This window comes from Mustela nivalis (assembly GCF_964662115.1).
Source record: "Mustela nivalis genome assembly, chromosome: 10".
Taxonomy (NCBI): Eukaryota; Metazoa; Chordata; class Mammalia; order Carnivora; family Mustelidae; genus Mustela; species Mustela nivalis.
The window spans coordinates 77,432,428-77,456,642 of NC_139029.1; the positions used below are offsets into that span (position 1 = coordinate 77,432,428).

General features: G+C 37.2%; 1 protein-coding gene across 1 annotated transcript; it reads right to left on the minus strand.

The window, feature by feature from the left end:
- Nucleotides 1–3,299: 3,299 nt before the first annotated feature.
- On the minus strand, nt 3,300–24,107 carry GCLM (glutamate-cysteine ligase modifier subunit). The gene is made up of 7 exons (XM_082688738.1): nt 23,493–24,107; nt 19,262–19,327; nt 17,874–17,958; nt 13,820–13,879; nt 12,543–12,745; nt 11,292–11,406; nt 3,300–7,701 (listed from the first exon to the last, which is right to left on the minus strand). Exons 1-7 carry the CDS (start codon nt 23,616–23,618, stop codon nt 7,532–7,534), a joined length of 825 nt encoding a protein of 274 aa, XP_082544864.1. The 5' UTR covers nt 23,619–24,107; the 3' UTR covers nt 3,300–7,531.
- Between the last annotated feature and the right edge of the window lie 108 nt (nt 24,108–24,215).

Sequence of the window (24,215 nt, forward strand, 5' to 3'; positions counted from 1 at the left end):
AAATAGAGATGGAGTTAGCCAGAGAAGAATGCTCCTTTGTGGCAGGAGGGAAGAGTTAATATATGAAGGAGAGAATGTGAATGCAAGGAAAGTAAAGTGGGGGGAAGAAAAGAAGGGCTTTTGGATGGATAACCTCAATCTTCTCCATAGATAGAAGTTTCATCTGCTTAGAGGAATGGAAAAGGTTTAGATTGACCCTTGTGGGGAATGTGGTAAGGAACAAAAAGAAGGAATTTTTTTTTTTTTTTTTAAAGATTATATATTTGAGAGAGAACAAGAGAGAGAGAGAGCATGAGTAGCAAGGAGAGGCAGAGGGGAGGGAGAAAGGCTCCCTGCTTAACGTGGGACTCAGTCCCAGGACTCTGAGATCATGATCTGAGCCAAAGGCAGATACTTAACTGATTGAGCCACCCAGGCACCTCAACGAAGGAATTTTAGTATGGCCACGTAGCAATGAGACTATGTAAGAAGAAGAACATAAAACAGACTAGATTTCACAAGAAGGTAGAACTGCTGTAGAGGAAGGAAAGTGAAACTACTGGAGTTATATGCATTAACTCATTAACTATATAGCAACTTCCATATCAGCAAATGCATGGAAATGAAATTAAGATCACAGGAGTGGGTATAGAAAATTGGAGAATTTTAGAAAATCAATGTGTAATATTCACTCCCAAGCATGGCCACTTTAAACAAAACTCCCAAACATTACAATCTAACAAGATTAAGAAACAAAATACGAAAATTAAAATGTCAGTACATATTCATAATCTGAGAAGACTGAACTGGTCTAGTATCAACAGGTTGGCTGATAATAGGCAAAACTGCAATGTGTTCTGTTTTTGTTTTATGTGGGTTTACCAGGTCTGCCCTGTTTCCGTTTCTATCTTTTTGCCACCTCCTTACCCATTATGGATTTAGGACAAATACCCAATTTTAGGTAAATATAGTATGAAAATACAGGAGTTATCACTCAGGCCCAAAGGGAAACTCTCCCTTGACAGTCAGTATTTTACTAATTAAACCCTTAAACCGAAGGGTTGACTCTCCCTGAAATTTCAGGCATTAACGAAAGGATGAGAGTTTTAGTTCATGAACCTTCTAAAAATAAAACTTTTAGTTATTACATGTAAAACATTAAAATTTGGCATGTAAGATGGTCCCCAGTGATCCCATCACTGTTTCAAACCCTAGAGTGGGGGCTTGACCAGGTGATAAAGAATGTCAAAAGCGATGAGTATCTCTTTCATGATTAGGTTGCCAAAAAAGCTGGCTTCCATCTTGCACCCTCTTATCTGCTCATTCTGTGGGAAGCTAGTCACATATTATGAGCCATCCTATGGAGGGCCATGTGTCTAGGAAATGAGGGAGGCCTCTTGGCCTATAGCCAAAAAGGAATTCAGTCCAGCCAACAACTATATGAGCTAGCTTGGAAGTAAACCCACCTCAGTCAAGCTTATAGGTGAGACTGTAGTCCCAGCAGACACTTTGACTGCAACCTTTTGTGACACCATAAGGTAAACAGAAACAGCAATAAATGTCATTATCAAATAATTTTGTCTGCTCCTTCATGTCTAGCTTCTTTTACTCAGCATGTGTCTGAGATTCATCTGTTACTGTATATAATTTTTATTGCTTATTATCCATTGTATGATTATAATTTATCCATTCCACTGTTAATAGCATTTGGATGGGTTCCAGTGTTCAGCTACTATGAATAAAGTGCTGTATACATTTATAGATGTCCTTTTTGGACAAGTATTTTTCTCTTGAGTAAATACCTAGGAGAATAATTGCTTGGTCATATAAGTGAATATTGGATTTTGTAAGAAATGCTAAGATATTTTCCATAGTTGTCATACCATTTTACATCCTCACCAGCAATATGAGAGTCCTGCTTGCTCCACATACTTGTCAACACTTGCTGTCAGTCTTTTAAAATTGTAGCTATTTTGTATTCCAGTGGTTTCCTTGTGGTTTTAAATTGCATTTCCCTAATAATGGTGTTAAACACTTTTAATGTTTCATTGGCTATTCAAGTTTTCGTTGGAGAAAAATCTGTTCTAATCTTTTGCCTATTTTTTTATTGGGTTGTCCTATTAAGAAGTTATAAGAGTTCTTTATGCAATCTGAATACAAGACTATTATAGACACAATTTACAAATATTTTCTCTTATTCTGTAGGGGTATCTCTTCACTTTCTTGACAGTGTCTTTGAAGTGCAATTAAAAAATTGATTATGCCTTTATTTTCATCAGAAATATGTATTATTATTATTATTTTTTTTTTACCAATCTGTGGCTTATATTTTCACTTTATTTTTTTAAAGGAAGGACTTTTTTTTTTAAAAGATTTTATTTATTTGACAGATGGGTAGAGAGAAAACACAGGTAGGCAGAGTGGCAGGCAGAGGGAAAGGGAGGCATAGGTTCCCCACTGAGCAGGGAGCCCATGGAGGGCTCGATCTCAGGATCCTGGGATCATGACCCAAGCCAAAGGCAGCCACTCAACTGACTGAGCCACCCAGGCGCCCCATATTTTCACTTTCTTAAGTGTCTTTTGAGGGCCAGAAGATTTAAATTTTTATTAAATCCAGTTATCAGTGTTTTCTTTTTATGGTTTTTTATCAAAAAGCTTTGCATGGGATGCCTGGGTGGTTCAGTCGTTAAGCGTCTGCCTTCAGCTCACGTCATGAGCCCAGAGTCCTGGGATTGAGGCCTGCATCCGGTTTGCTGCTTGGTGGAAAGCCTGCCTCTCCCTCTCCCAATCCCCCTGCTTGTGTTCCTTCTCTTGCTGTCTCTCTGTGTCAAATAAATAAATAAAATCTTAAAAAAAAAAAAAGCTTTGCAGCCAGTTTTAATTTTCCTGCTTTGTTCTAATCTCATACACATCAAAGAAGATATTTTCAACTAAAAAGAAAAAAGACATTTCCATCTACGGAAGGAAATTGAGTTTCATCAGGAAGAGTATATATGCTGGAAATCAATAGAATATTACCTTCAAATTGCTCAGGCAAAGTATTTGGAAACTTAGAATTCGACAATGTCAAATGATCATTTAAGATTGAGAACAAAATGAAGACATTTTCAGGCAAACAAGACCTAGAAAGCTTACTGTGCCAAAGACCTTCAGTGAAAGAATTACTAATGACACACTTAAGAAAAAAGAAAACTTAAATGGAGTAGATAGGATGTAACAATCAACAGTGAGGAGAGAAACAAGAAAAACAGAGCTGAGTCAAAGTAATGGATATTGTAAAACATGAACCTCTTAAAATAATGGACCAACACACATAAAAATCTTGTATGACATTTTATACATTTATTTACTGTTGAGAGACACATATTAAAGTTTTGTTTGGCTTTTCTGGTAGTGAGACTATAACAGCCATATTCTATTTGGGGGATTTGGATCGGTTTTAGCCTCTCTTTTTTTTGTTTAAGGTAAAATATTACGTTTCCAACCTTACTCACTCTTGTCTCAACAGAAGTGGTACTTTTCTATCCATAGGGCAAGCTCTTTAAGAAAGTGTTTTCACTGAATTTCTAAAATTTACATATAAATTGTCCATATTCAGTAAAAGCCTATTTACAAACAAGGCAAACAAAGGTCTCTGTCAGAATATCCACTCATTGTCTCATCCTACTCTAAGGCTAATTTTTTTTCAAGGGGAGCCTCCTAGCAGTAGACATTCCCTAGCCCCACTTCCTTCTATATGCCCCCAATCCCTTTTCCCCACTTTGATCATTAATAGATGGCTTCTACTGCTCCTGTTCATGTACAGATCTCTCTCCCTCTACCACATATACCATATGCTCCTTGAAGACAGAGGTTCTTTATTATTTGTGTCTGTCTGCCAATATCTTACAGTTGCTGGCATATAGTAAGCTTTTGATAAATCTTTGAATGAATGCATGAAGAGCTTTATGGCTTGGATATTTAAAAATTATTCATAATTTATTTTCAAATCATACTCAATTTGAATTCAAATAGGTCAAAATCAATATAATACTCCAGGATGCTTTCAACTATTCAAACAACTCAAACAATATACACTTTATTTTAATTAAGTAATTCATAATACTCAAAATATAGGTGAAATTAAAGACTATTATAAATATTTATTAATGCTGTATATTTTGCCTGTAATTTATAATACACCATTATAGACACATAAAAGTAGAATTATCTAATGAAAACATTTTCCTGTCCTAAGTGTACTTCTAATTCTGAAAACTATAAAAAATATTAACAAAAGTTATGTTACACAGTTTTCAAAAATAGGACATATCCCATCAACAACATATTTATGGGGAAATGATAGGTACAAGTTCCGGTATATTAGGAAGTTACTTTTATAAAAATATGTTCAGAATCATAAGTTGGTATATTTGATTATGAAAACAAATGGTTGAAATTCTCATTAAATTTCCCTAAATGCACAATTAGCAGAGAGATGAGCTGTTGATCATTTCACTTCCCCAATACCGAAAATGCTGGGTGGAAAAGTTGGAAGAAAATTTGTTCAAAAATGAGATGTAATTAAATGAACCTTAGACCTTCTATTACTGAAAACTGAGTTACTAGTTGACTCTGGTAAGGAGAAGTTTGATCATTCATTCAAAATAGAGTAACTTTATTTCCCATTCCACACATAGCTGTTTAAAAGATCTTCTTTGAGAACAGAAAAATTATTAGCTATTTGTGATCCAACCTAGCACTGGCTATCTCTAAATGGATACTCTTCTAGCATACTGGCACAACATAGTCTACAAAATTTACACCATGTGAACATATTTTATAAGACATCTTGGTCCTTCTGGTGACTACAGTTTCTTGAATGAGAATATAAGATAGACTCATTACAGAACAAATTCTAAGTTACAGTACATTGTGTTAATGTAAGGCTCCAGTGTATTTTGGAAATGTAATAGACTGTAGCTTCTTTTCATGTTTACTGGAAAAAAACCCAATTATATAAATTCTTTCTACATTGAGTCATTGGATACACCTCTCCCCAGAAGACATATCTGTTATATATACACTATTGATAACTTAGCTTTCAGCTTTAAGTGATTATTTGGTAGTATTACTGTTCTTTATTTTATGGCTTTTTAAACATTAAGTCCTCAAATATTTGAAAGGCATTCACTATATTCTGATAGTTTACAAAAAAAAAAAAAAAATGTGAACACCAGCTTGGAAATTTGTCAAGTCTTGAAAAATCATTTTTTAAAAAATGGTTATTCAATAACAGAAATTAAAGGTACAGAAACAAAACATACAAAAAACTCATTTTAAAATTCCATACACACATGATCTCCTTCACAAAATGAATCTATAATCTTGTTCCTTTGTCAAGAGAAGAGAGATATGGATCAAATAGTAACATAAGTTGTTTTTTTTTCATTTTCAAAATAACCCTTTGAACAGCCCATTTTTATAAGTCTAGGGTTTTAAAAAGGAATAAATGTGACATAAAGTTCCCTCTTAAAGTATCTTGACCAATTCACTGTTTAGGCTTAAGTTAAAATAAGCATTTGTTTAAACACTTAGGTTGTATGAAAAAATGTTGCACATTTCCAAATAAAAAAGTTAACTATATACATTCAATAACATTACATACAATTAATATAAAGGCTATATAAGGCTATATATAAATGAATTCTATAGCAAGTAAGTCAGCTGAATTCATGTTATAATTTTAATGATCAAATTATCCAAACAGTAAACTACAAAACCTTATTTAGGATAGGAAAAGTCTGGTGTATTCACCTTTTTTTAAAAGATCTATTTATTTGAGAGAGGGAGAGAGAGCCCCCCACCTGCCACACGCACACCCACATGCACTGAGGCAAAGGGAGAGGGAAAGGGAGAATCCCAAGCAGATTCTGGCACTGAGAGTCAGAGCCCTATGTGGGGCTTGATCTCATGACCCTGAGATCGTGACCTGAGCCAAACTAAGACTCCAGCACTTAACCAACTGCACCATCCAGGTGCCCCTAGTGTATTTATTTTGAATATGGAACACTTTCCTTTTAAGTTGAAAAAACTTGGGCAAAATTAGTTTTATATATTAGTTTATTTTTTAAAGATTTTATTATTTATTCATGAGAGAGAGTGAGAGAGAGCATAAGCAGGAGGTAGGGGCAGAGAGAGAAGCAGACTCGCTGCTGAGTAGGGAGCCTGATGAAGGGTTCACTCTCAGGACCCCGGGATCATGGCCTGAGCAAAAGGAAGATGCTAAACTGACTGAGCCACCAGGCGCTCTATGGTACTTTTTTTTTTTTTTTTTTAAATAAACCATGTATTAAGACACCCGGTTTAAAAGTACTGATTGACATACAAGAAGTTTTTGAAGAACTTTTCTAACTATTTGGGTTACAGATACAAATTTACAGAACTAGGGAGACCTGTAGTCTATATCAAAGGCCACACCTTATTTATTTGCTATTTTCTGGTTCTTAAACTAATGCAGAATTATAATAAATAATCTATAACACTCCTAGTTTAAAAGTTTTGATTATATCATTTTGCTTTTTAATATAGTTAAGACCATGTCTCAAAAAAAGTTGTCTCAATAGACAATGTTGCCCTTGAGTTAAAGATTTTTTTCACTCCTTTCTGGCTGTTGGTCCCTCCGAGTCAGTTATTGGTGAGGAGCAAATGTTACATATTTTACTCAACTGATTCTGACTCTCTGTGACCCCCCTTCTCCCCAGAGCCCACAGTGCCCAGCACATTAGATAAAGACTCAATACTTACTGAGTATTCTTGAATGAACAGCAAAACATTAAGGAGGGATCAAGTATTAAAAAGAATCTGGAGATGATGACAGTTGCTTTTATAAAACCCCCAAATAATAATTTAAAAGCTTCTAGTCTTTTTCAGATTTACTTTGGTTTGTCTTGGAAATAACAGCAAGGAAAATATGGCACAACAATAGAAGTTAAATCATTATAGGTAAACTACAGATAGGACAGTTAAGTTTAAGTTTTCATTCATGTATTGAAGAAATGAATTTTACCTACCCTACTAGTAGAACCAAGCCACTCCAGCTACTCTGGGATATAATCATCTTATCAATAACAGAAAAAATATCTTCCAGTATTTAAGTTTTTATAATTGTAATTAAATTGCTTAGTTACTCTATAGAATAAGAAGCCATTAATTAATTTTTGTAAATAAAAAATATGTATATACATTACTCTGATACCTAAGCCCAAAATATATCTAACAACAATTTTTCTTGATTTCTATTAGTCATAAAAATAAAGGAAAAATATATTGCAAGTATTTTCTTTATAGGCAATTTCAATTAGAAAATGATAGTTTAATGAAAACACATGAGTAAACTGATACGGAGGCAAGAAAAGTATTCAAAACTTGACAGATAACACATTGTCAAATATAACTGAAGAATATCAGCCTCCATGACACCATTTACAAGCAGTAACTGATTTTTATACATCTCAATTTTATCTTATATTCAAGGAAATATAAGTCAGTAGGTTACGATCCTAAGTCTTAGTTAAGAACCCCTTCTTTTAGCTTGTAAAATGTAGCCTTTGGATTTGATAATTCCTCTGCTTTTAACAATGACAGAGTACCGCAGTAGCCACAGTGGCACCCACTCCTGCGCCTGGATGTCAGGGATGCTTTCCTGAAGAGCTTCTTGGAAACTGGCTTCAGAAAGCAGTTCTTAAAACAAACAAGTAAAAACGCGAAGTGTTAAGTTGGGAAATAACAGCACTTTACCATGTAGGTAAGCATTTAAATACAACCAAAGAAACAATTCAAAATCATATATAAAATATGCTTTTCCTTCATGTATGCTATGAATCTAAACCGGAATATCAAGAAGATCCAGGCAGTTCTTCAGAAAGTCCCTACACTTCTAGTCCACCTATTCGATTCACAACCTCTGGTGAGTGGAGCCTGCTTTTTTTTTTTTTTTTTTTTAAAGACTTTCAAGCAATTCTAATGTAGATTCAGTGAAAATACAGGAGAGTACATACATAGGAGAAAAAGGAACCAGAGACAGATTACTTCCATTGCCATGTATATCCTTCCAACATTCTTTCTGTACCTTTCCATATCTCAAAAAACGAAAGTCATGCTGTAGTTACAACCTAATTTACTTATCTTTTCAACTTTTATTATGAATCTTCCCATGTAATTAAATAGTCTGTGGAAGCATCATTTTTAATAATTATCCAGATACTACATTACATAGATATCATAATTTATACATTTCCTCATTGTTGACGAGAAAATTTAGGTTTTTCATAGTATTTTGTTAATAAAATGCTACGCTGAACATCTTTAAAATGCATGCCTGGCTATGGAATGACAAAGTCAAAGTACAAGTACATTTTGAAGGCTTGATATATTGCCAATTGCTTTCCAAAAAGATACTTCTACTAGTAGTTGATAACGTTAGAGTCCCCATCTTACCATATCCTCATGAGTACCAGCAATCATTCAAAAACTCTTTGGCAATGGTTATCTTTTTACTTTCATCGCTTTGATGAGATAATTATTTTCTAATTCCACATTGATGTCCAAGCCCTTGACTCATGCTCCAATGTACTACTCCCCTGTTCACTGCCTCTTCTCCAGCCACACTGGCCTCATACCTGTACCCTGAAATCCTCAAGCACACTCACACTTCGGGGCCTTTGAATCAGCTGCTCCCGCTTCCCTGAACACTCTTCTTCCAGATTCTCACAGGGCTTTCACCCTTCCTGCAGGTCTGATTAATGTCTCCTTAGCAGAGAGGCCTGATTTGCCCTATATAAAACAACCCCTAAGCTGGGCACTCTTTTTCTCCCTCAGCCAATTTTTCTCCATAGCACTTACCACCATTTCTCACATTTAATATTTACCTTATTGTCCATCCCCTCCCATCAAAATATAAATTGCATGAGGGTTGGAATTTATCTGTCTTGGTCCTTATAGCCCTAGTACTTTGAATAATGAAACACTGTAGGTACCCAATGTCTGTTAAATCAATCAAGTAATACGGAAAGATTCTACCAGGTCAGAACCCACAACCCAGACAGAAACTAAGTGACCATCGATACAGTATGGTTTGGGAGTGCTAAAGGACCTGCCAGACCCAAAAGAACTGCTGTGATATTTGAGTAACATCAATAGTAAACTGTCAGTAAATGTTAGCTATTATCATGTGCCAGGCACTTTTCTGAGTATTTTACATGTATTAGCTCCTTTAATCTACATATTAACCCTACTAGATAACATTCTCTCCTTTTCCAGGGGGCAACTGAGGCAGAGAGGTTAGATAACTTGCCCAAGGTCATGCAGCCAGTAAATGGCAGCTTTCATAAGTGGAAGGCAAGCATCTCTTTGGAAAAGTAACATGAACATGAATTTATCAGTCTATCTGACAGAGAACAGGACCTGGAGGGAATAAGGCATAAGGCAGATCAGATTTAATGGGAATGGGGGGAGGGTGAAGGTTCTGAGTCAGGATCACCTACTTCACAATTTCATCCTTACTGTAGTTAAACTGTTACCACAACTTCTAGGACAAAGAATAATGGAAAATAAGCACTTTCTGAAGAATAGGGTAATTTTAGCATAGCTGATTGGCTTTAAAGGGGACTTATAAACATAACTCCTTTTTAGATGACAAGTAGAGTTAAATGTTTTACAAATTGATTGCTTAAAAAATAAAACGTGACACATAAGAGCTATGCTCTTCATCAACTTAACTACATACTTTTAAATTAACTATATGAGCTCTTTAGAATCAATAAACACCATAAATCTTTTAAGAAAAAGAACTGCTTCATGGATTCATTAATGGTATAAGCAGGATCACCCTATAAATTCTAATCAAAGGGTTTAGGATTAAAATAGGAAGACATTCAAATGTCAAGTTATGTCATTAAGGCAAAAACATACCAAAAAGGATTAAACCTCTCTTCTCATATATATATGCAAAATATTTTGTAATAACAACAATGCATTAGCACATACTCTCAAGCTAATATCTAGATACCAATGAAATAAAATACCAGACACCTTAGTCTTTTCCTATTTCCTTTCCTACTAGAAAAAGGAAAGGGTTTTTTTCAAGTGGAGCTAGAAGGGGATGCAGGCGCATCCACCAGCTGTTGATAATAATGACTATTGGAAGAGCCTCTGCCAGGCCCCTCCAAAAGTAAACAGATAAATGATATGGTATCTGCCAACATACAGAGAGTTGGAAATTAAATGGTTTATGTTTCAGAATAATTAGGCATAGAAATTCTTTGTTAAATTTTCACTACAATGACATTTTTTTTTCCAAATTACTTATGAAAATAATTAATGAAGGGAGAGGCAAAAGTCATTATCTCCTATTCTGGTATCAATTAAATGGAAACGAATAAGAAAGTAAGGTTTTCATACTGAAATACTACAATGCTAATGTCTCAAATCAAAAAGATAGTACAATATAGGGGGAAAGGTCCCAATTCAGCCAGAACCAAGTCCAAGTTTAAACTTTGCCCCATGCCAGCTGGGTGACCTTGGCTAGTTTCTTAAATTCTGAGGCTCTTACTTCCTCAACAGTAGTTTCAGCTGTTGTGAGGATTACAGGTTATCCCTCTAAGGCATTTAGCATGATGCCTAACATCTGAGGGGCAAAAACTATTAAAACTCTTCCTCTTCCTACAAAACAGTGAAAAAATGAGAATGGGGCAGACTGCTAAATAAATAAGTATAAAATGTAAAACATTCTCTTCCTAGCTTTCCTACTTATCCTGTAAAATGTTGATAAAACACACTATAGAAGGCAGATAAGCCATTCTCATTAATCAAATAGTGTTTCTGACTAGTACCAAACATACAGGTCTTGAGAGTAATGACTAATAAAATACCTAATCAATTACCTATCCTAAGATGCTTTAATTTCAAATTAAATTTTATCTGCCTCTCTTTCAAATATTTGCCCTCTTTAACTAAGTGGCTGTTTGGTACAATTTTTGCTGTACTACACAAGATTTTATATGATACTATTTAGAATATCTTACAAGGTCTTTTTTGTGTACCACAGTATTTATAAACTTCAACAGACTGGATGTTCAGAAAATGATCTCTTCAATTTTCTCATTGATAGACCAAAGTTTTCTGAAACTAAATGTATATATATTTTGGACTAACTATGAAGACAAGTTCTAGGTAACACTTATTGTACAAAATTTAAAAATTACATTTTAACAAGTAGCTTCTTGTAAGATAAAAGCTCATGACCAATGAACAGATGAAAATCTCAGTATTACCTTTCGGATCGTTATGCGTCAATAGCTGTATGTCAAATTGTTTAGCAAATGCAGTCAAGTCAGGTGGCATCACACAGCAGGAGGCAAGATTAACTTGGTTACTATTTGGTTTTACCTAGAAGCAAAAAGAATCATGACATTGCACTAAATTAAGTACTACAAAAAGTGGAAAGCAACGAAAGAACACAATTTTAGAAAATATGAAAGACTCCATTTTATAGTGCTTAAAATTTATAAAACATTGTTATATGAATATACTTATTAATGTATGCTTTTTAAACTCATGTTAGTGGTAACAGGGAAAGGAAAGCTGTAGGAGGCGGGGGAAGGCCAATAGAGTGCTATACTCTTAGAAACTCTTTTCCTGCAATCAAATACATTTGCCTCAGAAACAAACATGGTTCTAAGTGATGATTCCAGCTAATGAGGGAACAGGCCTTAAAGGTAAAGAATCAAATAGAAATGATAAGAACATTTAGCATTAAAGTATAAAATACGGTTATAAATCAGGCCCATTTTGAAAAAGAATTAGATAATTTCTAATAGCTGCTCTAGTTAATTTACAGATACATTTCAGATCACCCAAGTCTCTCTAGTGGAATCTTAGCCATATTCTGGCTCTCACTAAATTAAAGGGAGAAGGGACAATACTTTCTCTAAGGTCTTCCCGTCTATAAGAAACTGAAAGCTCTGCAAAGAGAAGGCTGGGGATCAAGTAAAAGGAATAAAGAAAAATACAAAGAGTAAAGGTAAAATACTGGTAAGCACCTTCCCTAAATAATATTGTACGTTATTAGAGGCCAGAGGGTGGTAGTGATTAATTTGTGACGCCTATTCCTTATTGAATTCTATGAACCAAAAGTCTTTTACACTTTCAAATAAGAGCAAATTATTTGTTCCATGTGATATTCCCTCACCTAAGAAATCAGAACCAAGACCTAACCATATCTAAGGAAAAATATAGTATTTTTATAACAAAAGTAAAACTGAAGGAAATAGTCTGAATTCATTTTGGCTATAAACACTTCAGCAAACATTTTCTAGTGTTTTTTTCACTCCTTTTAAATGAGAGTAATACTAAGGTCAATTAAATATACATTTGAGATGAAAAAGGCCAGTGCTTTAGATAAAGCTTGCCAAACTGCATTTAGAATAGCCCCCCATGAGTGTCCAGCACAACACTGAACAGTGTGAAGCAAAGACTAAAGGACAGGCCCCTCCCAGAGCACTTGTGATCCAGCTGTACTTTACCTGTGCCCACTGATACAGCTGTTCCAACTGGGTTTTGTCTAGATCGGAGGTACCTATCGCAATAATCTTTTTGCTCTGAACCAAGTTTTCTAATTCTTCCCAGTAAGGCTGCAAATGCTCCAAGGAGAGATTAACTCCATCTTCAATAGGAGGTGAAGCAATGATCACAGAATCCAGCTGTGCGACTCCAAGAACTGAACAGGCTGATGTGAAGGAAAATAGGATAAATATTTGCTACATAATGAAAACAAGTATTTCTAATGTCTCTCATGTATCCCACTAAATTTTGTCTGTAAAGTTCACTGGTTTTCTTATTTGGATTATTTCATTCAATTTCATAATTTACCTACCATTTGGAACTCTGCCATCCCTTAAAAAATTACAAATCCCTGTTCATCTACTTGGTCTGTGTGGCAGACCGATCAGTTTCTTTGACCTGCTTCCTTCCTAGGGACTCACAGCTCTGACAGTCCTTCTAAAGGGAACAATCTCCTTGTTTCCTAGGTCCCAAGAATTTTTTGGTAACTTCTTTATCTTCAAATTTTCTTCTCCAGTTCTAATAGTATCTTGTATGGATGATCACAAGAATTCTGACCTCATATTCTGTAACTGATAGTCATGGCAAACAATAGCTTTGAGACTGAAAAACTAAATTTATGGTCCTAATCTATATTTATAGAGGTAGATAATTTAATTTCTGTAAAAATAATTTAAAGGGTTTATTTTAAATGATTATTGTTTATTCCATAGTTACAGTAAAGAGCTAATTATTTAAGTGTTTAACACCTATAATACTGGAAGAATATCTTAAAAGAAAAAACGTTGAGTTGTAATATCACAATAATCTAACCAAGTAAACAAAGATGAGAATGTTTGCTTTACTACTGTGGCGATGGTAGGTCATGGGGTTTTATCTATAGCACTATAAGGGCTAAGAAAAATGGTTAAGGAGAACTTCATCTCCAAACATATAGTTAACAATTACATTACATCTTTTATACTCCTCATATATATCAAAATATGAACCTACAAGTCCATATGATCTGACAGAAGTCTTAAGAAATTAGGCTAGAACTTTAAAAAGTAAAGTTGGAATGAGCTCATCTTCTTTTTCACCTGGTCCTGAACACAAGATATAACTAATACACCTCCCTGTTTAGCAGGGAGCCTGCTTCTCCCTCTCCCACTCCCCCTGCTTGTGCTCCCTCTCCTGCTGTCTCCCTCTCTGTCAAATAAATAAAATCTTAAAAAAAAAAAAAGTTGAAGTTTTTGCTTACCCATGTCAACTGCATTTCTCATTGATGATGAAGAGTTTGATCCTACAATGAAGAGTTTTGCTGGGTAACAAAAAAACCAAAACTGATTACTACATTTTGGTAACATTTTACTAGACAGTATCAACACTGCCCACAACACTAAGTTGACAGAGAATCCTGAATGAATTATCTTTTCTTTCCTAGTCACATAATTTTATGGTTTTCATTTTAAGATATGAAAGTACCTTTCCATTGTGATTTTTAAATTACATGCCAATTGCCAAAAAATATCCATTTGTCAAAACAAAAAAGCAAATACTAATTTTCCATTTATTAGAAGGCAGGTCTAATATACAAATATACAAATTACTCAAAATGTACATTTTTATGAATTAAATATTATTGGAAATGGAACATATTATATACATTTTCCAATAAACTAAAATAAAAGGCTATGCTAAAATTGCTTGTAATGTGAAGAAAAACAAAAAGAAAACCTCACAATCCCACCTTCCTAATACAGTCATTTTAATGTTTAGACATTAGCTTCTAGCTTTTGGTCATATGGGGCAGGGTATAACATTTATTCTACTTCTATTTAGTTTACATTTATATTTTTTTACAACTTTATGAAGTTTTTAGTTCTTTTGAATTTTTTTTTTTAAATCATAGTAGTAATATATATTCACTCTAGAAATGAGAAAAACTGAGCGGAGGGGAGTTGGGGAATGTGGTAACTGGGCAATGGGCTTTAGGAAGGGTAAGTGATGTAAAGGAGCCCTGGGTCTTACTTATATAAGACTGATGACTCAATTGAACTCTACCTCCAAAACTAGCAATACATTATATGTTAATTAATTGAACTTAAATTTTAAAAAATGGGGAAAAACCAGAAATGAGAAAAACCCAAGAGTAGAAAGATAGACTAAAAAAAAATTGCCAACAGTCTCATCACTGAATGCAGTCACTCTTTAGGTTTTTGTTTACTCTATTTTTAATGAATAATTTTACATACTAATTTTTAACAGTTAAACATTATTCTATAATTTTGATAAGGTATAATTCAAATGATTTCCTACTTTTTGAACATTTACATTAGTTCCAGTTTTTTAAAATTACATACAATGCTAAAATAAACATCTTGTTACTTTGTTCAACTTTCTGCTGAAGCATTTCCCAAGGGCAAACTGTCAGAAATGTGTATGAGTCAAAAGGTATGCTCTTCTTTGTGGATTCTGTTGTTGTTGTTAAAGATTTTATTTATTTATTTGAGAGAAAGAGAGAGAGAGAGAGAGAGAGCATGACCTGGAGGAGGTGCAGAGGGACAGGGAGAGGCAGATTCCCCACTGAGCATGGCAGGATGTGGGCCCTAGGACTCTGAGATCAGGACCTGAGCCAAAATTGACTGAGCCACCCAGGTGTCCTGAATTTTGTTCTATTTTACTTACTTCCTACTTTTATATAAAAGGATTTGTACCAGTTTACTAGCCAACTAAAACTTAACTAAAAACTTAACTTTAACTAGTCACTAAACTTAATTAAAACTTAAGAATTGCTCTCTTGGGGCGCCTGGGTGGCTCAGTGGGTTAAAGCCTCTGCCTTCAGCTCAGGTCATGATTCCAGGGTCCTGGGATGGAGCCCTGCATTGGGCTCTCTGCTCAGCAGGGAGCCTGCTTCCCTTCCTCTCTCTCTGCTGGCCTCTCTGCCTACTTGTGATCTCTGTCAAATAAATAAATAAAATCTTAAAAAAAAAAATGCTCTCCTAACAACGTACGACACTATCAAAAATATAGTTTTTGCCAATTTAGTATGTATAATATATACTTATCCAGGACTGCATTAATTGGCATTTCTTTGGTTACCAGGAAAGCAGAGTAGTTTTCTATTAAAATTGAAACTTTAACTTGATTCAAACTCAAATTTATTTATATAGATTTACTTTATGTAAATTCACTGTTCAAATTCTAAATTTACTCAGTAGACAAATAGGTAGAGTAGTAGTAGAGAAAATCAGAAAAGGGAATGGAGAGAAAAGGGGGCTAATGAAATATCTATATGTAAATTGTATACAGTGTAAATATGTATTCAATAAACATAACAAATTTACCTTGTACATTTATTTGTCCTTTCCTTTCTACTGCTAGATAATCTTCTTAAAGCATTGTTTTCCTCACTGGATTTCTCTATTTAAAAGTCATCACCACTCCCCTACCAACCAGGTGAGAGTCAATCTTCACCACTTTAAAATGACTCTTTTTTAAAAGAGTCCATCCATTTACTTGACAGAGATCATAAGTAGGCAGTGAGGCAGGCAGAGAGAGAGAGAGAGGAGGAAGCAGGCTCCCCGCTGAGCAGAGAACCCCTAGGACCCTGGGACCACGACCCGAGCCGAGCCGAAGGCAGAGGTTCCAACCCACTGAGCCACCCACGCGCCCCAATCTTAACCACTTTAATTTATCCATAGCTCCAATAATTATATTCCATGAAACCCTCCCTACCACTATCCCTCTTGCCATGAATTTGTGCCATTAGAAATGGTCTCCTTTCTCTGAAATGAGAGGCATTCTTGGTAGAGAAAGGAAAGCTCTTCATATGGGGAGAATTTTGATAATATAAAAAATTTCAAGCCTTCTAAGAACGGAGAACAACCCGTAAGAGCTTCAAGATGGATCTAAACCATGAGGAACTGCAATCAACCACAGAGAAGAGGTTGCTTTTAGTTCCTTTCCAACACAAAACGCAATGTGAAAGTAATAGAAATAAATGGGTTTTGGAGTCAGGCATACCTGGATGGATTCCCCGTTCAACCACTTACTGGTTATATGACAACTTTCAAGTTATTTAACATCTCTTGTGCAATGGGGATAATTCTACCTTGTAGAATTGTTTTGAGAATCATGTGAAGAAATGTAACCAAAATGCACTAAGTATGGTGCCTGGTATAAAACAAGACCCAATAAATGGTAATTATGGAGTCAAAAAAACAATGCCCTATCTCATCTTACATGTCCACGCTAATCAAAAATAATAACCAACACGAAACTACAAATGGTAGTAAGTTAACAGCTACTTAGCATTTAACTTTTTGCTAAGCACTGTGCTAAGTGCATTTTTAAAAAATTTTATCTAATTTACAAATAATCCTGTGAAACAGACGCATCCCTATTTTACAGATGAGAAAATGAGGCTCAGAGAGGTCACATAACTTGTTAGCCCAAGATTATACCAGTCAGTAATCTGCATACCAAAGAATTTCAATCTAGTTAAGTTTAAGCTTTTATGACTATTCTATGCTGACTGTAAGCTGAGGGCAAGAACAGCTCATCTCTTCATTTTTTTCATTCCTTGAGCTTAGCATGGTCTCTCATAAATAGTTACTCAATACATTTGTTGAATGGGTATAACATGGATTTTATTTCTCTTCATGCGACTTGTTGCCCAGACTTCCGTCTATACTTCCAGGCAACTTCAGCCATTGCTCAGCAGTTTTCCACCAGGAAGGGAGGGCCTATGCTTGCTTTGGACAGACACTGCTCTTATAAGCCTTCCCTTTATTCTTTCCATTTCCTCCACCTTAGTTTTCCTGAAGTCTGACATATAAATTAATGAGACCATGATGAAGAACAGGAAGGTGAAGTCCTCTTCTGACTCCACTTAAGGAGCCAAAACTGACCTCCTATAACTTTCTCTTGGGGCTTTCCATTATGTTTAAAAAAGAATATATAGGGGCGCCTGGGTGGCTCAGTTGGCTAAGTGTCTGCCTTCAGCTCAGGTCATGCCCCCAGGGTATGGGATCAAGCACCATGTCAGGCTCCCTGTTCAGCAGAGTCTGCTTCTCCCACTTCTCCCCACTTGTGCGCACTCGCGTGCTCTCTTTCTCTCTCTCCCTCACTCACTTGCTATCTATCTCAAATAAATAAATAAAATGTTTTTAAAAAAGAATCTTTATATTTCTCACACTTAGTGACTGAGTCACTCTTTACCAGAAGCAAAGAAAGGCTTTTCCTCCCTGCCTGACAAAACCTCACTATCATTTCCACTGCATAAGAAAATAAGTTGTAAAGGCTGGATTTACCAGAAACTTTCATTTCTTCTCTTTCATCAGGATTTATCTTTTCTACTGCATGAGATACGGTACATTCCAAGACATCTGGAAATTCCTATAATAAACAATGTTTACAATAAATATAAAATTAATGTTTTTAATTAGCTATATGTTTTCTATTGTCCATAATGCCCTTTAGAAACAGGGAACCCATAAGATAACAGGGTTCTTTACCTGATGTCTGGATGGGCTTCATAAGGTTTGTAAAGCCCTGAAACAAAAGTAAAATGCTCTGTGTGTGTCTATTTTCTGGGGAAGAGGATCTCATTTTGATCAGGTGCTCAAAGGAATGCATGATCAAAAAAACCCTAACAAATGGTGGGGGGGGCAGTATGTGAGGAGTTAGAACTACTAACACAGTATATAATTTTACTTAAAATATGAAAGCAATGAAAAATAATAAATATTTACCCACTCTGCATAAAGACATGTTAAAAGCTTCCTATATTAATCACAAACATTTTAAACCAATACTTTTTTTCTGAGCGCAATAAAAAAGTAAAGGCAATTCCAATGCATTATAATTAATAATTTATGAGGACAATGTTAAGATGATAGTACATATAAATCAGAACTATATTAACTCACATTTACAAGATTGAAACAAAGTAAACAGTGAGGACTTTCCTATAATTCTTGAGCACATTACAATGCCTGGCACATATCAAGGGCTTAGTAAGTGTTTGTCAGTCTTGCATAAATAGAGGCAAATGGTCATTTCAGAGAAACAGAGACTGATAGAAGACATTAATTAACATCTGCCTAGCTGCTATAGATAGTTTACACTTGCAGAATGCCCACAGCAACAACTCCTTCCAGCACATACCCTCGTTCATAGTTTTAAAGTAGCCAGCGTAATTTGTTATGAGCCTTTGGCTCAGCTGGATTCCAAAGAATGGTTTGCAGACAGGTGGTCTGTATATTAACATTTATGATAAGTCATTTATTAAGACTTAATGAAATAACCAGTGTTTCCCTCAAAACTGACATTAAAAAATTATTTCTAGTCACTATATTATTATGATACTCTACCAAAGCAATTTAACAACCAAAACTGTTAAATAGTCATTTCTTTATTAGACCAAATATAAACTGGAACACAGTGTGAAGAAAGTGTGATGGGAATTAAGCACAGAGAATCCTGGTATCTAGTCTAGTTGCAGAGTTGGTGACACATCCTGGATTTTATGTTTTATGCTTAAGCATACTGGGTCAGACAGCCATCTCAGTAAATCAGCTACAGGGAATTTTGTGCTAATTGCCTGTTTGACTTCCCCATCAAAATTGGGGAAATTAATTTCCTGCTTACTGCATTTTCCTTTTGACCTACATAATTTCTTCATTCACATTTTACTTACCCTGACCAAATCAGGGCTGATTTGGGAACTCCACTCATTCAAGGTCTTTTGGATACAATCTCGAAGCTGTAAAAGGAATGCATTTTGAAACCATTAATCAAACTCTATACACTCTGCTGTACCTCTACAGCAAGAATATACTAATTTGATAAATTAGTTGAAAAAGATGTGAATAGGAAAAACCATAAAAACCAAAATTTTAGTTCTGTAAGGTTTACATTCAACAAGGACAAGTTTATAACTGTTTTCATCTTAACCTTCAAATGTTGAAGTAAAACAGTAATCTATTTTTAAAGTGTCTTTGTACCAATGAAAGTTTAAATAAGGCTTTGAGACATAAAAGCATTCACAATGAAACGAAATTTTTCAAGAATAAAGTTTATAAATAGAGGAACATGAATTCAAGCTCAGGGAGCCTGACTAAAATTAATATTAACCACTATGAGAGAATCCTTAAAGACAAATAAATGACTCTAAGTGTGGTCAGAAGAACTCCATTATTCACCTGACGTGTTCATTAAAAATTCCAGTTCCTGAGCCCCATCCTAGACTGCTGAATTACTCTAAGGGCAGCAGAACTTGCATTTTAACAAGCATCCCAAGAAATCAGCATGTAACGTCTGACAACCACCACAGTCCTATCTTACGTAAGTCAACTTGCATAATGTCAGTCCATGTATCATTTCCTAACACGTGTACCTCCAACTGGTCTTCAGTGTTTTCTTGTACAAACTTATTTACACTAACATTATAGTATGTTGTAAATCCATTGAATTGTTCATGCATCTTTCATTTCTTATGACAGTGTATTTCAGACTTGTCTGATAAAGCACCAAAGTTAAGACCTACATACATTCATATAGAGAGTAAGGACCTAAATACATATAACAGAACAAAAAATTTACAAAACATTATGTTCATTGCACGTGAGGCACTCTGATGGCTTCTATTCTATTAATTAGAGAAAAAAAAACATGCTGTTCTATGGCTCACCAAACTGATTTATGACCGCTAATGGGCAACAGGAACAATGTGAAATCACTACTTTATGAACATCGAGGACAAGGTGCTTTGCATTCTATGGTCAATCAATGAAAAAAATAAATGAGTAACTGCAAAAGCACTTTCCTTGTAGCAATAACAAGGACTAAACTTCTGAACTCACTGATCTATGATTTCTGGTGATAAAAACTGACACAGCACTCTACTGCTTTTATCTTAGTACAGATAATTACAAGGGATAAGTGGTTTATCAGTTTGAGAGCTCAGTCATCTACATTACACTTCATAAACCACAACAAAAACAGTATGTTCCATCCATATTAACCCACATGAATTCAATCTACAATGTCTCTATCTTCATGGGAAATGTATTTATAACTAAATTTAAGATACTAAATAAAAATTAGTTGATAATTATTTCAGACAGAATTACAAGTCAATATTCTTTTCAAAAATGGTAAAAGATGGGGCAGGAGGACTAGAAGTTAACAATTCTATCAGGAATAATTTGGCTCAAATTTGGTAGAATTTTAAGAATTTTCCTCTGGAAGGGTGGCTTACTTGCATACTTAAGGCTTTCCTGATAAAAAGCTCAATTCAGGAAGGTAAGTACATTTTCAGAGTATTCAGCCCCCTCTTGAAATCATTTAATTAATCTTGGATTGGGCAAAATGTCAGGACAAATCACAAAACAATGTTATGATGAGAAATTCATTGGTTGTATCACAAACATAATTATTTCTAATCTTTTATTATCTATATTGACTTATCATTAACTTTGTATTTTGTTCTCTTCATTTTTATCAAATATGCATAGGATCACTGAAGTAAATATCATCATAATGTAGGATATCAAAAAATCTGGAACCTTATAAGAATTTTATTTTTTTTTTTTAAGATTTTATTTATTTATTTGACAGAGAGAGATCACAGTAGGAGAGGGGAAGGGAAGAGATCACAGAGAGAGAGGAAGGGAAGCAGGCCCCCCCGCCGAGCAGAGAGCCCGATGTGGGACTCGATCCCAGGACCCTGAGATCATGACCTGAGCCGAAGGCAGCGGCTTAACCCACTGAGCCACCCAGGCGCCCCTTATAAGAATTTTAAATATATTTTATGATTCACCTGCCCAAATACTCTTAAAGAACTGAGCAAAACAGTTCTATAATGGCTCATTTAAAAAACAAGATTTGATTTCATAAAGTTCTAGTGGAAAAAAAAAAAAATCCGGGCTCTCTGCTCTGCAGGGAGTCTGCTTCCCTTCCTCTCTCTCTGCCTGCCTCTCTGCCTACTTGTGATCTCTGTCTGTCAAAGAAATAAATAAAATATTTAAAAAAATAAAAAAATAAAAAAAAGAAATAGTTTTTAAAAATTAAAATAGGGTTAAAAAAGGCAGAATACACTGTATATACTAAAGGTTAATATATCCATAAAACCTTTGAGATAGATTTAGCACTTTATTGAAGTATAATTTACACACAAAATTCACTTATTTTAAGTGCACGATTCCATGTTTTCTAAAGGGTTTGTGAAGAGTTTTACAGAGCTGTGCAGCCATCACCACTATCCAATTTTAGAACATGTCCATGTGTCCACTAGCAATCACTACCCACCCCTTCTTACTCCGGCCCAAGGCAACCACTCATCCTACTTTCTGTCCTTATGGACTATGAACTAGATTGTAAGGCAAAATTTCTTACTGGCTTTGTGAAAGTCAAAACATTTCTAAGGCCACTACTTTAAAGCTTGCTGTAGTGAAACAAGAGAGCAAAAATTTCACCCAGTAGTCAGTATATATGGAAAATGGTATATTGAACCAGGATCTCTGGGAGGAAATTGAAAGAACAGAACTAAATCTAGAAATACTTTTGGGGGGGAGAAATAGTCAAAGTGGGGGCGGTTTAAACAAAAAAGGTATACAGACTGAGAGGGATGGAACCTGGTCACCAATAATGGTACAGAGTTTGGTTCTTATTCAAGTTAGGACCAAGAGTTCTCATCTGATGGGTGGTCACAGGCCCAGAGCATACTCAGAGGGATGCCATGGGCTGCTGCATAGTATATCACCAACATATATAAAAGAGCCCAAACTGCCTAGGAATACAGCTGATACTATTATATGGCATAGGACATTTTTCTTTTAATCAAGATTAATCTTGATAAAAAGGGGTGCCTGGGTGGCTCAGTCGGTTAAGTATCTGCCTTCAGCTAGGGTCATGATTCTAGAGCCCTGAGACCCAGCCCCACCATCGGGCTCTCTGCTCAGGGGGGAACTTGCTTCTCCCTCTCCCTCTGCTTGCTGCTCTGCCTACGTGTGCTCTATCAAATAAACAGATAAAATCTTGGTTAAAAGGGAGATAAATGCTTCCATGGTGAGCGTTGTCCTAGATTACCTCTTTTAATCCTCACAGTGAGTTGATGAAGACTACCATTATCCAACTTCGAAGTTATGTAAACAGACTCAGAGAAGGTAACTTTCCCAAAGTCACACAGCTCCTAAATTAAAGGTTTGCTTTTATTCACGGTTATTTTTCAGCACCCACACCGTCCCATACCAGCGGTACGCCTCCCCAGTTCACTGGGCATTCTGACTCTCTGCTCAGGAAGGAGCCGCTGCGGCCCGAATATGTAGCACAGGTAGAATTCCAGATTCGTTTCTGCCACCTTAAACTAGCGATGAGTCTTCAGGCAAATACGGCGAGGAAGATTAAATTGCAGAAGAAAAATGCATACCTTATTCCAAAGTCGAATTAAGTCCTTTATCTCGTAGCAACAGAGTGACTACTGCCAACGGCCTCAGAGCGAAGTGGATTATTACTACTACCTTCACCTGAATCCTAGAAAAGCGAACCTCTGAACGCTACGTCTTCACCTGTCGCGGTGTGGGGGGGGAGGAGGGGGAGAGGCCAGGAGGGAGGTGCTGGTCCTCTCTGCACCCCCCTGGCCCTCGCAACGAAGAGGGGTCCAGTACGTTGGCGAGTTCGGCCGTCGGCCGGGAGCACGAAGGACGCGTCCCTCGGGATGAATTTGCACCTGCCCAGCGTTTTAAGGCACGCGGGCCCCACTACAGGTTTGGAGGCGACGTCGCAACCCCGGCGGCCCCAGCCTCCCCGCGCCGGCGGAGCCCAGGAGCGCGCCTCACCCGGAGCCCGCCCGCCTTCCCCGCCAAGCGCTGCTTCCCTCTGGGAGCCGCCCGGCCCGCGGCCTGCCCCGGGAGCCCCGCGTCTCTCACCTCCTCGCTGTGCGTGGACGGGCACTTCTTCCGCAGGCGACCCCAGTTGAGCAGGTTCCCCGTCTGCAGGTGCAGGGTACGGGCCCGCGCCAGCAGCGCCCCGGCCGCGCGGCTGTCCGTGCCCATGGCAGCGGCCGACGGAGGCGGGCCAGGCGGTGACGGGGCCGCAGGCGAGGAAGGAGGCCGCCCCGCAGGACGCGGTGCCCGAGGCCGGAGAGCCGAGCGCGAGGCTGGCCGCCCCACGCGGCGGGACCTCGGCCTGCGCTCGGGACCGAGGGAGGCCGGACGGTGGCGGAAGGGAAGGACGCGCTGGCCGCGGCGGCGGCTGCTGCTGCTACTGCGGCGGCCGCCCTAGAGTTGACTCCCAACTGAAGGGACCGTTTCCTGGAAGACAATGACTAAGCAGAAATCGCGCCTGAGAAAGTGCTTGGTAACCGTTACCCGTCCCACGGCGGGGCCGGGTGGGGCGGGGCGTCGAGAGAGCAGCGGGACCCACGCCCGCCCGCGGGTGACCGGCCCTTGGCCTGTGGCGGGCGTGGCGCCGGGTGGAGGGCGCGCGGCGGCGCGAGCGCGGGGCGCGCGGGGCGGGGCGGCGCGGGACGCGGCGCTCGGCGCTCGGCGCTAGGCAGGGCTCCCCCTGCCGGTCAGAAGACGGCGCGCTGGCCTGTGCCCCCTCCGCCTAGCTTCGCCCGCGGCGCTCGCGATCTCGCCTCCCAGCCAATG

Bases quoted from the DNA above. Each gene is read 5' to 3' on its own strand.
- GCLM (XM_082688738.1), bottom strand. From the start codon at position 23,618: ATGGGCACGGACAGCCGCGCGGCCGGGGCGCTGCTGGCGCGGGCCCGT. The intron at 17,959-19,261 runs GTAAGTAAAATG...TGTTTATTATAG, and splicing joins TCAGCCCTGATTTGGTCAGG to GAATTTCCAGATGTCTTGGA. The intron at 12,746-13,819 runs GTAAGCAAAAAC...CCTTCACATCAG, and splicing joins GAGAAATGCAGTTGACATGG to CCTGTTCAGTTCTTGGAGTC.